The 14,439-nt window shown below is 44.4% G+C and overlaps 1 protein-coding gene across 1 annotated transcript in view; it reads right to left on the reverse strand.

Moving 5' to 3' along the window:
- The window catches only part of anapc1 (anaphase promoting complex subunit 1), a gene marked incomplete at its 5' end in the record, with an annotated part of 254,294 nt that overhangs the window by 139,431 nt on the left and 100,424 nt on the right, over window positions 1-14,439 (reverse strand). The window contains 3 exons of the mRNA XM_083650747.1: window positions 1-179; window positions 2,390-2,463; window positions 3,963-3,999. Of these exons, the coding sequence (XP_083506873.1) occupies window positions 1-179; window positions 2,390-2,463; window positions 3,963-3,999 (290 nt within the window). The remainder of the gene's footprint in view (window positions 180-2,389; window positions 2,464-3,962; window positions 4,000-14,439) is intronic.

Here is a 14,439-nt window from a genome sequence, read left to right on the forward strand (position 1 = left end):
AGCTTTGCCCTTGGCCACTGTCATCTTGTGGGCCTGTTTGGTCAGGTCCTGTCGCCCAATCAACAGACAGACCTCCTCGGACCAATCGGAACACGGCTGCTCCCGGCAACGGTAGATGGCCTCCCTGATTGGCAGAGCCACGCCAAAGGGGACGGACTCCAGGTCCTTCAGGGTAAAGCCTGGACCAATGAAAGGAGGGGGAAGGGTGTTACTTTGGTGGTTAAAGTGTAACTTACCCCCAAAACACCTTTTTTCAGCTTTTAACCAATATGACTTTGGGGGTGGTGTGTGAAGAATACTGGTCAAAATTTCCACATTTGAGACCAAACTGTTGCCATTGTACCATTTGTATCATTTCAGCAGCATAAGTTCCCTCTATGGGTTGAACACTGCTTTTTTTGTGCCTTCAAATGAATGGGAGATTTGGTACATCCTGACGTCACGGTGGGTTTAGCACGCGCCCCACTCATGTGAAAAATTGTTTTTTTCCCCATTGATTATTACTGTAGTTCACGCGGCGCGAGCCCTTTAAGAGCAATGCATCCATGGGTAATGCCTACTGTGGCTAATGTTAGCCGCTAGTTAGTTATGTTACATGGCAGTAAAACGCCACTAAATGACCAAATTGATAGAACTTTTAACCATTTCGAGTAACACTGTTTCCATACGGATCACCAGCGTTAGTTTGTTGTTTATAACGTGGCTATATTCATAACGTTTTATATCTCGGATGCGTTATTTCGAATCCCATATAGGTTACGCCAAACCCCACATAGGTTACGCCTCGAATCCCACATAGGTTACGCTAAAACCACCACCGCAAAGCGTGTGGGTTTCAGGACGAAACAGTCTCGAGCCACTATCGTCATCTTTAGAGCACAATATTCCTGGAATGCAAGTTTAACTAAACAGTTACATGTCCTCTGCATTCTACATAAAATTAAGATATTACGGGTTGTTTTATTTTGTATGTTACATACTTATTGGCCAAGATATGTTACTTTATGGGGGAGGAATTCTGCCAGGTAAGGAGGGGAGTGTGGGCGGCCATCTTGCCTGCGGGGTTTTCGGATCGAGTGGAGAGCCGTTTCGCAGGAAATCTGGGGGGGGTAAGTCCCGATAGACCGAATCACCATGACCTTGAGTTAACAACAACAGGTACTTCCGGGTAGATGCCTGCAGATTGATTTAAATTGTGGAGAAATCACAAACTTGTTTGTTTATTTCTGTTGCCATTTTCTGCTATAGCCTAGTTAGCCTAGTTAAACACAGTGGTCTGATCTATCTGACATTTGGCTTATTTTAGGTACTGTGTTGATAAATCAAATCTCCCCAACAGTGACATCTCACCGCTGTTTGGGCTAGCTGCTCGTTTTGGGTGAACCCCATCTGTAATTGTTTTTATTGTGTGTCCCAACAGGTAAATTAGCTCACCAAACTGTGTTGTGAATTAATGAGATAGGAGGACAGCATCAAATATGTGTTTTTCATCTCAGCTGTGCTCCGCTCCGCTATTCCCCCAGTTCCCCTCCCACTGAACAGATGCACCAACCGACCAGAGGAGGCGCTAGTGCAGCGACCAGGACTCATATCCCACCGGCTTCCCACCAGCAGAGCAGACACGGCCAATTCTGTTTGTAGAAACATCTGACCAAGCCGGAAGTACGGCTGCTGGGAACTGAACCCGGGTCTCTGGTAGGGCTTTCACACCGGCAGGGCTCCGTGCCGGTTCCGGTTCCCGAACCCAAATTTGAACCAGCCGGTGCGTTCAGACCGAAATAATTATTGGTTCGGAACCTGAAAAGTTGGTTCTCAGCGCAACCAAAAAATAGTTGTTTTTTCTTTGTGAACCGTGACATCATCAGTGGGGCGTGTCTCATTCTAGGCTGTGAAAACGAGCAGGAAGGAGAAGAAGGCAGTGACAACATGGAGAAAAATAATTTGCAGTGGTCTCCTGAGGAAACCAAATGTTTAGTGGCGATTTGGGCATCTACCGAATCTCAAGAAAAGCTAGAAAGCAGTACAAGAAGGAGCAAGTCGTATGCCGAACTTGCGGAAGAGAGGGCCAAGGCAGGGTTCACTCGAATGCCAGACCAAATAATTAATAAACTTAAAAAACTGAAGAAGGACTACCGAATAATGTCCTCCCACTTTGGTTCCGCTTAAACTGGTGTGAACACAGGCTGGTTCACCAGAAAGCACCAAGGTTCTGAGACCCCAGAACGGAGCCGGAGCCAGAACCAGAACCGTGTCTGTCTGAAAGCGGTATGTGGTGGTAGGAACTGAACCCGGGTCTCTGGTGGTGGTAGGCGAGTGCTAGCCAGATGCCCTTCCTTCGTTCGTGGCCTTTCTTTTGAACAAGTCTGCCCATTCTGACCTCTGATCTTACCTGCTGAGGTCAACCACACCACCAGCTTTTCAGCCAGACTCTCACTGGACAGCTCAACCTTCACACTGCTCTGCCTAGAACACACACACACACACACACACACACACACACACACACACACACACACACAGTTAGTGAGAAGAGTGACTGAACAGCTGATCAAACTCAGAACGTAATCCACAGGTAAGAGAGAATACCTAGAATGAAACAGATGTGATCAAGAAAACACACGGAAGCGGTTAGAGCGGCGATCCTCAAAGTCCGGACTCCGGTCCGCATCCGGACCGAGACGGCCTCCTATCCGGACCGAGCCCTATAACCTACAAATCATTGATAACTTATATTTTCACGGAGCATTTCTATTTTAACCGTCACATGCTTTTATAGTATTTACGGTACTACTGGTTTATCTGCCAGGAAGCTCACAGACCAATGCATGCGCTGTAAATCATCACACGTGATGCTACTCGGCCAATCAAATAAGCGAATCGTTTCTCTCTTTTGCTTCGAGTGGTGCTGCGAGACACACGGACGGAGGGGAGGCGACGCGAGGCGAGAGATACTGAGATAGTAATTTCACATGGTGTGCTCAAAAGAAACCACTCTTACACGTCCATTCATTGTTCTTATGGGCAGATCAAAACCAGTATGTCTCGTGTGAAGTGCGGTGCGATCCTGACCGGTCTATGGAAGCGCCACACACAAGCAAACATGCATACACACACCAGGGCACACTCACTGCCCAACGCAACAGCATGCGAGGTTGATCGACAGACAGACAGACAGACAGACAGACAGACAGACAGACAGACAGATAGATAGATAGATAGGGAGCTCACTTCTCTCAAGAGAAAAGGTTGTTTGTTGGCTGAGAGTGTTAAATGTGAAATGGAGTGAAGAAAAGGGGAAACTTATTTATCTTTAATTAAAGCACTTCATTTTAAGATGCACATTTTTCCAAAGCACTCTTGTTTGTTATTTTTAAATGCATTATTTTACTTGAAATGAGAAAATATACTTTATTTATTATAGTAGGCTAGTTATGTATAATTAATCCAGTTAAATATGAAAACTGTAAATAACCATTGTTGATGTTTATTTTGATTTAACAGTCAGTTGTTGACTACATACAGACATTGTACCATTAGGCTACTTCAATCATTGAGTTCAATGGCACTGAATCATAGCACAAGCTACGTTAGAATGTTCCGGACCTTTGCTTGAGGACATTTTCTCTAACTGGACCTCTTTGAATTTTAATTGAGTGCCCCTGGGTTAGAGGTTAAACCAGGGACACTATTCAAAAGCAATGGGAGTGTTCTGGTAAAAACAGGAATCCTTACATAAATGGAATAAAAATATATACAAATAAAACAAACAAAATAACAGCCTTGCATGAATCCCTTTGTCATTGTAGGTCCTCAATTTTCTTCTAAACACACAAACAAGGGAAGAAAATTGAGAGTAAAAAATAAAAAAAATAAAACAGTCAAATAAATCTACTTTTGGGAAGTAGATTTTGGGCAGCTACGGTCAAATCAAGACAACCTCATGAGTCCTCAGGATGAGTTACCTTCTATAGGTCGGTTCACTCACACGGGACTTCTGACCTGAGAGGGGGAGAGGAAGACAGGAGAGAAGGGGGACACGGAGATCGGGAAGACAGGAGAGAAGGGGGATGGGGGAGACAGGAGGGAGGGGGGACGGGGTAGAGGGGGGATGGGGGAGACAGGAGAGAGGGGGGACGGGGAGATGGGGGAGATAGGAGAGTGGGGGGACAGGGAGATGGGGGAGACAGGAGAGAGGGGGGACAGGGAGATGGGGGAGATAGGAGAGAGGGGGGACAGGGAGATGGGGGAGACAGGAGAGAAGGGGGGCAGGGAGATGGGGGAGACAGGAGAGGCAGGGAGATGGGGGAGACAGGAGAGAGGGGGGACAGGGAGATGGGGGAGACAGGAGAGAGGGGGGGCAGGGAGATGGGGGAGACAGGAGAGGCAGGGAGATGGGGGAGACAGGAGAGAGGGGGGACAGGGAGATGGGGGAGACAGGAGAGAGGGGGGGCAGGGAGATGGGGGAGACAGGAGAGAGAGGGGGGCAGGGAGATGGGGGAGACAGGAGAGAGGGGGGACAGGGAGATGGGGGAGACAGGAGAGAGGGGGGGCAGGGAGATGGGGGAGACAGGAGAGAGAGGGGGGCAGGGAGATGGGGGAGACAGGAGAGAGAGGGGGGCAGGGAGATGGGGGAGACAGGAGAGAGAGGGGGGCAGGGAGATGGGGGAGACAGGAGAGAGGTGGGACGGGGAGATGGGGGAGATAGGAGAGAGGGAGGACAGGGAGATGGGGGAGATAGGAGAGAGGGGGGGCAGGGAGATGGGGGAGACAGGAGAGAGGGGGGCAGGGAGATGGGGGAGACAGGAGAGAGGGGGGATGGGGGAGACAGGAGAGAGGGGGGATGGGGGAGACAGGAGAGATGGGGAGATGGGGGAGACAGGAGAGAGGGGTGATGGGGGAGACAGGAGAGAGGGGGGAGACAGGAGAGATGGGGGAGACAGGAGAGGGGGGGGTGGGGGAGACAGGAGAGAGGGGGGGGTGGGGGAGACAGGAGAGAGGGGGGAGACAGGAGAGATGGGGGAGACAGGAGAGAGGGGGGGTGGGGGAGACAGGAGAGAGGGGGGGGTGGGGGAGACAGGAGAGAGGGGGGAGACAGGAGAGATGGGGGAGACAGGAGAGAGGGGGGGTGGGGGAGACAGGAGACAGGAGAGAGGGGGGGTGGGGGAGACAGGAGAGAAAGGGGAGACAGGAGAGATAAGAGTGTTAATGCGTTCATCTGTTTGTGACGGTTCAGACAGCGCTGATCACATTGTGACCAAACTAGTGGGAAGTGATGTGTATGACCACTGTGTTCCTCCAGTCCCTAATGTAGCTACTTTATCATTATATTAAACACTTGTAATAACTTTTTTATATGGCCTAGTATATATTTTTATTATACATATATTCAAATACCGTATACACACTTGCTCATATTTTGGTACTTTTACTTATATGTTTACCTTTTTTATATATATATATAATCGATCTATTGTTGTTCTCTTCTCATGTGTACATTTTAAACTAAATACTACTGCGATGCTCACGTATTTCAGAAGAATTGTCAGCTGCCATGTGAGTAGTACAGTACTTAATGAACTTAAAACATTATTAGTCGATCATCAGAAAATTCATATAGATTATAATTTTGATAATCTATTCACCATCGCAAGTCAGTGTAGTTACAGCAGTGGTTCCCAAACTTGGGGTCGCCTGGAATTCAAATAGGGTCGCCTGATTATTATTATTTTTTTACACCACACACAATTTAATATTACCCAAGATGATTAGGGTCACTTGCCATTTTTTTTAAAGTTTTGAATGTAAAGTGATCATCTCTTAGATTTCAGTTTTGTTCTCTTGGGTGACACCTATGGCGGTGGGTGGTAATTCCAGGTGAGATCCAAAAGGTGTAATGTCATAGCTTGTAGCGGAGCGTACGCCGGGGCAGAGGGTGCGGCCGCCACGGGCCCACTCGTCAGGGGGGCCCATCAAAAAAAAAAAAAAAAAAAAAAAAAAAATTTGCAGGCCTGGCTGGCAACCTGTGTTTTTCTTTTTCTTCTTCAGAACAAGCTTGTCTGTAAAGTGGCTTCACTGTAGTCTTTCTTGGTAGTGAGGGATCCACAGGCCCAAAAGCTCAAGAAAATGGGTTGAACCTGACATGGCATGCTATACTTTTTTTTTGTGTTTTATCTATTCATTTGGACATTAAGGTCCACTGAATGAGAGGTCTGCTCTGTCGGAAACCTCGCGAAAAAAAGTTGTGGCCATTTTTGGATATGAAGCCTTTATTTTTTTACCGAAAAATGTGAAAGAGTTTTGTTTCCTCAAAGTCCTCAGTGGGTTGCGTAGGCTGTCAATAAATTCATCCCAGGTACACAGAACATGTGTGTTGACAACACCAAGTTAAGAAATACACTTACAAAACCTTTCCAAATGATTTATAGCCATTTTCTATTACAAAAAAGCACTCGTTTTTTGAATTTTCTCCATTATTTTCATCTTTACTTTGTTAGTAAGTAATTATATCCTGAAATATGACATCAGCCAATGTGTCATTCTTTTCAGCAGATATTATAGTCATTCCACACTAAAGATGATTAAAATCAACCCAAAATCAATGGATCTGTGGTGATTTTATTACCTTTATGCTCGAAATTCCTCGAGACATGTTTTTAGTTTTAACAAAACCCTGTACCCCAAAGACAATACTTGTAACACAAGAAATTCAAAACAACAAAATGATTTTAATCACAAAATGTACACTGCATGACAAGCCAAGAAAACAATTATTGTTATACAGCTTTGGATAGATTGTGACCAGTATCTAGAAAACATTAAATTAAACATTAGCTGAACAAAATTATTGAACACAACACATTAAAAAAAGAAAGAAAAAAGACTGGCAACAAGGTCTATAATATAACAAAATTAACTTTGCAATGAACAAAATAACTCAATCACTGTCACTGTCTTCAAGTGTGAGAAATAACTCAATCACTGTCACTGTCTTCAAGTGTGAGTTCAATCCTTGAACATTTGTTGGGGTCCCCAGTGCAGAGACATGCGATGACACACTTGACATTGGCTCTCACACAAGAGCATCCTCGGGCACACATGCTTTTCTTGCAGTGACAGTATTTGGTGTGTTTGAATTCTGCAGGTTTTGCCTCCTTCAGCATCATGGTTGCCATCAGCTTACCACTGACAAGCTCTCTGCCGAAGTCAGTTGCAACAGGGTAGGTTGGTTGAGACATGTGTGCTCGCTTGCATACAGCCAACTGATGCAGGGCTCGGCGAAGGTGTAACTGGAACGAAGGCATCTTCGGTAGGTGGAAGGCAACGCATGTCTCCTGTGATATTGCCAAAGAGATGGGCTCGCAGTGCATCCAAATTACCACTGAAGTCACTCCTCTCATACAGTGACACCATGTACCGCCTAGCCGCTGTCACAACATCTTCTTTAACATCCAGGCTTTCCCCAGGGTTACCGTATCTGCACAGGGGCAGAAGGTCTTCCAGGTGATCAACGGCAGATTTGTAGGCGTGCTTTTTTCCTCTTCTGTAGAGATAGCTCACTGTGTCACATCCAGTCAGTAGGTGCTGAGGAGCATGGAGGAAAGATCTGCAGCTTGAACATCATTGTTCACTGCCAGGGCGTTTGCGATTGCATGAGCAGGTAGATATCCATCTTCTTTACCCACAGCTCCTGCAGGCCATCCATGTGTGCAATGTAGTATATGCACATCATGATCACGTCTGTGTCAGTAGCCACCACTACAGCCCGTTTGTGGTGCAGATGTTGTAATGAGTATGCAATGTGGGCAAACATCCTGGTATCTGCCTCCTCATGCTTCTCACAGGATAGTTCTGGAAGCTCAACCTGACAATCTGCTTTTAACAGAACAGTGCGACCAGGGTCACGGAAAATTACATGGATGGCCTGCAGGAGCTGTGGGTAAAGAAGATGCAATTGCAGACGCCCTGGCAGTGAACTATGATGTTCAAGCTGCAGATCTTTCCTCCATGCTCCTCAGCACCTACTGGATTCAAGATTCAAGATTCAAGATTTTTATTGTCACTCCGTAGTACAAGTATCACGTGTGAAATTCTTGTGCTGTAGGCTCCGTTACAACATAGTGCAGTATAACAGTGCAAAAACAGGGCATATAGATGCAAGCAATAACAGTAAACTTTTCCTTTTCTTTTCTAGCGTAGACACCTTAAAACATAAATAAACATTCTGTTTGCACAGGTGCAAATAACATAGGCATAATTATCATATGTAATGGTAGCAGCTGCTACATGATTGTTTATTTGTGTGTGTTAAGGAGTCTCGTGGCCTGCGGGAAGAAACTGTCCCTCAGGCGATTTGTTCGTGCTTTTGGGACCCTGTATCTCCTCCCTGAGGGTAACAGGGAGAACAGGCTGTTGTGGGGGTGGTATGTGTCCTTGATGATCTTCAGGGACCTCCTGAGGCACCGCTGATTGTACAGTTCCTGCAGTTCTGGTAGCTCACATCCTGTTACGTGCTGGGCCACGCGCCTCACTCTTCTTAGTGCCCTGCGGTCCATGGTGGTACAGTTCCCGTCAGCAGGCCAGTCAGTCAGCAGGCTTTCAATGATGCCTCTGTAGAAGTCCCTGAGGATTTTTGGCCTTAGCCCAAATTTCTTCAGGCGTCTGAGTCCGTGTAGTCGCTGTTGGGCCTTTTTGACAACAGTGTCGGTGTGGCTGGCCCATGTCAGGTCCTGGTGGATGTTGACTCCCAGGTACTTGAAGCTGTCCACCTTTTCCACCACTGTGCCATTGATGGTGATTGGGGGGTGTGCACCCCCCCCCCCCTCCTGTAGTCTACAATGATCTCCTTGGTCTTGGAGACATTTAGAGAGAGGTGGTTGTCCTGGCACCATTGTTCCAGGGCCTCCACCTCCTTTCTGTAGGCCGTCTCGTCGCTCCTGGAGATCAGCCCCACGACTGCTGTGTCGTCTGCAAACTTCACGATGGTGTTCGAGGTTTGAGTCGCCACGCAGTCGTGGGTGTAGAGGTCGTACCAGAAGGGGCTGGAGACGCATCCCTGGGGCACTCCTATGCTGATGGTCAGTGGGGAGGAGGTGAGGTTGCCCACTCTCACCACCTGGCGGCAGTCTGTCAGAAAGTCCAGGATCCAGTCACACATTGCTGTGTTTAGTCCCAGGACCTTGAGCTTGTGCTGTGACACAGTGAGCTATCTCTACAGCTAGCTCTACAGAAGAGGAAAAAAGCACGCCTACAAAACTGCCGTTGATCACCTGGAAGACCTTCTGCCCCTGTGCAGATACGGTAACCCTGGGGAAAGCCTGGATGTTAAAGAAGATGTTGTGACAGCGGCTAGGCGGTACATGGTGTCACTGTATGAGAGGAGTGACTTCAGTGGTAATTTGGATGCACTGCGAGCCCATCTCTTTGGCAATATCAAAGGAGCCATGCGTTGCCTTCCACCTACCGAAGATGCCTTCGTTCCAGTTACACCTTCGCCGAGCCCTGCATCAGTTGGCTGTATGCAAGCGAGCACACATGTCTCAACCAACCTACCCTGTTGCCATTGACTTTGGCAGAGAGATTGTCAGTGGTAAGCTGATGGCAACCATGATGCTGAAGGAGGCAAAACCTGCAGAATTCAAACACACGAAATACTGTCACTGCAAGAAAAGCATGTGTGCCCGAGGATGCTCTTGTGTGAGAGCCAATCTCAAGTGTGTCATCGCATGTCTCTGCACTGGGGACCCCAACAAATGTTCAAGGATTGAACTCACACTTGAAGACAGTGACAGTGATTGAGTTATTTCTCACACTTGAAGACAGTGACAGTGATTGAGTTATTTCTCACACTTGAAGACAGTGACAGTGATTGAGTTATTTTGTTCATTGCAAAGTTAATTTTGTTATATTATAGACCTTGTTGCCAGTCTTTTTTCTTTCTTTTTTTAATGTGTCGTGTTCAATAATTTTGTTCAGCTAATGTTTAATTTAATGTTTTCTAGATACTGGTCACAATCTATCCAAATTAAGCTGTATAACAATAATTGTTTTGTTGGCTTGTCATCCAGTGTACATTTTGTGATTAAAATCATTTTGTTGTTTTGAATTTCTTGTGTTACAAGTATTGTCTTTGGGGTACAGGGTTTTGTTAAAACTAAAAACATGTCTCGAGGAATTTCGAGCATAAAGGTAATAAAATCACCACAGATCCATTGATTTTGAGTTGATTTTAATCATCTTTAGTGTGGAATGACTATAATATCTGCTGAAAAGAATGACACATTGGCTGATGTCATATTTCAGGATATAATTGCTTACTAACAAAGTAAAGATGAAAATAATGGAGAAAATTCAAAAAACGAGTGCTTTTTTGTAATAGAAAATGGCTATAAATCATTTGGAAAGGTTTTGTAAGTGTATTTCTTAACTTGGTGTTGTCAACACACATGTTCTGTGTACCTGGGATGAATTTATTGACAGCCTACGCAACCCACTGAGGACTTTGAGGAAAAAAAACTCTTTCACATTTTTCGGTCAAAAAATAAAGGCTTCATATACAAAAGTGGCCACAACTTTTTTTCGCGAGGTTTCCGGCAGAGCAGACCTCTCATTCAGTGGACCTTAATGTCCAAATGAATAGATAAAACACAAACAAAAAGTATAGCATGCCATGTCAGGTCCTCTCAAATTTTGGGTGACTGGATCCCTGACTATGGACATAATATTACTTGGCTCAATGAGTGACAAATTGTGTTTTCGGATATAGGGGCTATCAGCTATTTTACAGTTGTGACTTAACACATTCACTGCCAACAACGTGTAAACACGTTTTCAGAATCCAGCTGTTGACTGCCAACAACGTGTTTACACGTTTTTGGCATCGATTTTTTTTTTTTGACGGTGGGTTGTGCATCTAACCCTTTTACATCTCTTATATAATTATTGGAGCCACCGAACGTTTACAACCCATTCCACCGACCCACTAAGTGGCAACAGTGCTCTCCTGGCTAGAGGAAGGAAAGCATTTTTTTTAACTTGTCACGCCATTCTCACCCCAGCCATTCTCATGAAAATTGATGGGGGAAAACGCTTTCTTTTTCGCGCTGATTGCTGGCGATGCGGGATTGCAAATTTACATAATAGATTACAGTTGGAACACACTTTGAAACACGCAGCATAAATATGACCAGAATCGCAAAAGCTTCTCTCAACCAAAACTCCAAGAAGCGAGCAAGTCCATGCCGACTTCCTCAAACAGCGGCCGTGCAGACAGGCACAGGCAGCAGCAAAGCACTTAGACTGTGACGGCCGCTGCAGCCAAGAAGAGGGAGGAGTTGAAGCAACTCTCCATCTCGCTCTCTCCCTCTCTCTCTCTCTCTCTCTCGCTCTGTCTCTCTCCCTCCCTCCCTCTCTCTCTCTCTCTCTCTCCCTCTCCCCCTCTCACTAGGATTAAACCTAGTGCGTCTCCCTCCCTCTCGGGAGGGAGAGAGAGAGAGAGGGAGGGAGAGCGAGAGGGAGGGAGAGAGAGAGAGAGAGAGAGAGAGAGGGAGGGAGAGCGAGGGGAAGGGAGAGAGAGAGAGAGAGAGAGAGAGCGAGAGGGAGAGAGAGAGAGAGAGAGAGCCAAAAATGAATGGTTAAAGTGACAGTTCTATCGAATTTCACAAAAAGCCGTTTATCTCTGAATATTTTTTCTGATGCTAAAACCATGCTGTATTCAACTGCTAATGCTTACATAACTACTAACTCTACAAACTAACTCTTTTAGACAGAGAAAGTACACATTCTATTAGTACTTTTGAGATATTGTATGTTCACAAACTCCAAGCAGAAAATAATCCTCGGCTCTCGTAAAATGAGCCACAATCCTCAAAAAACGGCTTGGCAGAAGCTACCTACAGCAAGAAAAAAACGGCTGGCAGTCAATGTGTTAAAATGACTTTATTTAATAAAGTCAGTGGTGTGAGTCTGAGAGGAATTCAATCAATAGACAATAACATTGGTGTGTTTAAAATTAGATATTCCACTAAATATGGCTAAAACCGATTCAAACATGCAAAAAAGGCAAATTTTTCTTCGCGGCCTGGCAGGCCCGGTTCTACGGGGGTGCAAAAGCATGCATTGCACCCTTATTTTAATTGTCTGCATGCTCAGTTGAAAAGTAAAAAAAAAATTTTTTTTTTTTTTTTTTTTTTATAAATGCTACAGCTGCACACTTACTGTTTAAACTTGAATTATAGTTGTTGTTTTTCTTTGTTCTTTGATGTGATTTTATGGCTTTTTGGCACCTATATGTAACCTTTTAAGGTTGAGATAATTGTATTATCATTATATGGTCCAAATATTTCAGTAAAGCACTTGAAACACTTGAAATATTCTTGCTTGGGTGGTATCATTCTACTTGAAATGATGGTCAAATGCATTATTTTTAGTAAAATAACATGTCAAATTTTTCGGGCGGCCGGCCTTTGGCCGGGCATCTGCACCCCTTCCTATCTAGGATGCACCCCATGTCATCTTGTTCTGGAACCGGCCCTGCGGCCTGGCCTGGCCTTCCAAATTTTTTTTTTTTGATGGGGCCCCCCTAAGAGCTTCGCCCCCTCTGGGCTGATAGGGTCGCTCCGCCCCTGGTCATAGCCTCAATCAACATTGTGAGTGACTCTTTTTTTTAGATGAAAATGTTTTAGATTATAACTTTAAATCAGGATTCTGAGAATAAAGTCAGAATTCTGAGATTAAAGTCAGAATTATGCAGGGGGGAAAGAAGCACATGTGACATCACTGACGATGTCACTGATGATGACATCATCGATGGTGTACCAGAATTTGAAATGTCTCTGGTCCCTAGATTTTTGTGGCGTCAAAATAAAGTCACAAGCCAAAAAAGTTTGGGAACCCATGAGTTACAGTATCACAAATGCAAAGATTTGCTGCTTTTTCAGTTTCATATCTATATCAAATTAATCCTTTGGGGGTTTTTTTGGATGCTATTCAGACTAAGACATTTTAAGAATCACTTTAGCCTCTTTGAACTTGTGATGGGCATTTGCGATATTTTTTCAACATTGTATAGACTAAACTGTGAATCGATTAATAAATAAAAAAGTTGATAGATTAATCTAGTAAATAATTAAAATAATTGTCACTTCCAGCATTTTCAAAACCACACAGACTGGCCTACCTATGAAAAGTGGCTGTATGGGTCTCCTATTTTTATTTGGTTATGATTTGTGTGTAAGTATGATTTGATGTGTGTATTGTAAAGGTCATAATGGGGTTTGTAAATGCTTGATTTTTTGTTTTCCTTTACTTTATGTGTATGCTTGTGTTACTTTCAGATAGCTTTTAAGGGTTTGTTTTAAAGTCTTCCATGTACCGTATTTTCTTTAGTTTATCGCCTTGTGCGGAAATGTATTCTACACTCTTAAAAAGTCACTATATAAATAAAGCTTGACTTACTTAGTGATTGATCCAATGGGGGGCGCTCCAATTACAGGTCAAATTGAGGAGACATATTTGTTATTGATTGCCTCAGAGGGGGAACTACATCTTTTGTGTGCGACAACATGTTTAGTGTTGCCAGAGCCGGTGGCAGAGGCAAATCCATAGGTGGGCATTAAATCGGATGGAGGGGGGATGATTTCGCAACTAAAAGATTAAAAAAAAATATATATATACAGTATATATATTTTGGGTCGGAGTGAAATGATATATGGTCTCTCTTGATTCTAAATATAGCTGAATCTCTTCATTTGACCAAGTAAAACTATTTTTTAGGGATGTTCGATATCGGCTTTTTTACCGATATCCGATATCCGATAATGTCCAACTCTTAATTTCCGATACCGATATCAACCGATACCGATATAAGCGGGCTTTTTTTCGACCAAAATTTCACGTAACAAGTTACATAATGTAGCTTAATGTAGCTGAAGAGTTTAATATATAATATGCATGTTGTGTTAAAGTTGTAAGTGTTAGAGAAGCGAGCTTCTTAAATCTGGGTGGGGAAAGTGAAAAGGCAGCGCTTGCCCCTCCCTCATTACCACCACTGAGGTGCCCTTGAGCAAGGCCCTTAACCCCAACCGCTCCAGTGGAGCTGCTCAGTGGCCAACAGATCAGACTGTGGTTGTACTGGTCAGCTTCCAGGTATGAATGTGTGTGTGAATGTGAACAGGGCACTCCTGAAAAAGAGAGCATTGCTCTCAGTGAGACTCCCCCTGTGTTAAAAAAAAAAAAAAAAAAAAAAAAAAAAATCGGCATGAAAACCGATACCGATATTTTCCGATATCGATTTTTTTATGCTAATATCGGTATGCCGATAATATCGGACATCCCTACTATTTTTATAAGCATTTTACAAAATATAGATGGAAAAATGAATGGTGGATGAAATCCCTTGGTTCATATGCCTTAACCCAGAAGAGGGTGTGACTTTGGTGGTTT

The sequence above is a fragment of the Poromitra crassiceps genome (genome assembly GCF_964638095.1).
Source record: "Poromitra crassiceps genome assembly, chromosome: 14".
Taxonomy (NCBI): domain Eukaryota; kingdom Metazoa; phylum Chordata; class Actinopteri; order Beryciformes; family Melamphaidae; genus Poromitra; species Poromitra crassiceps.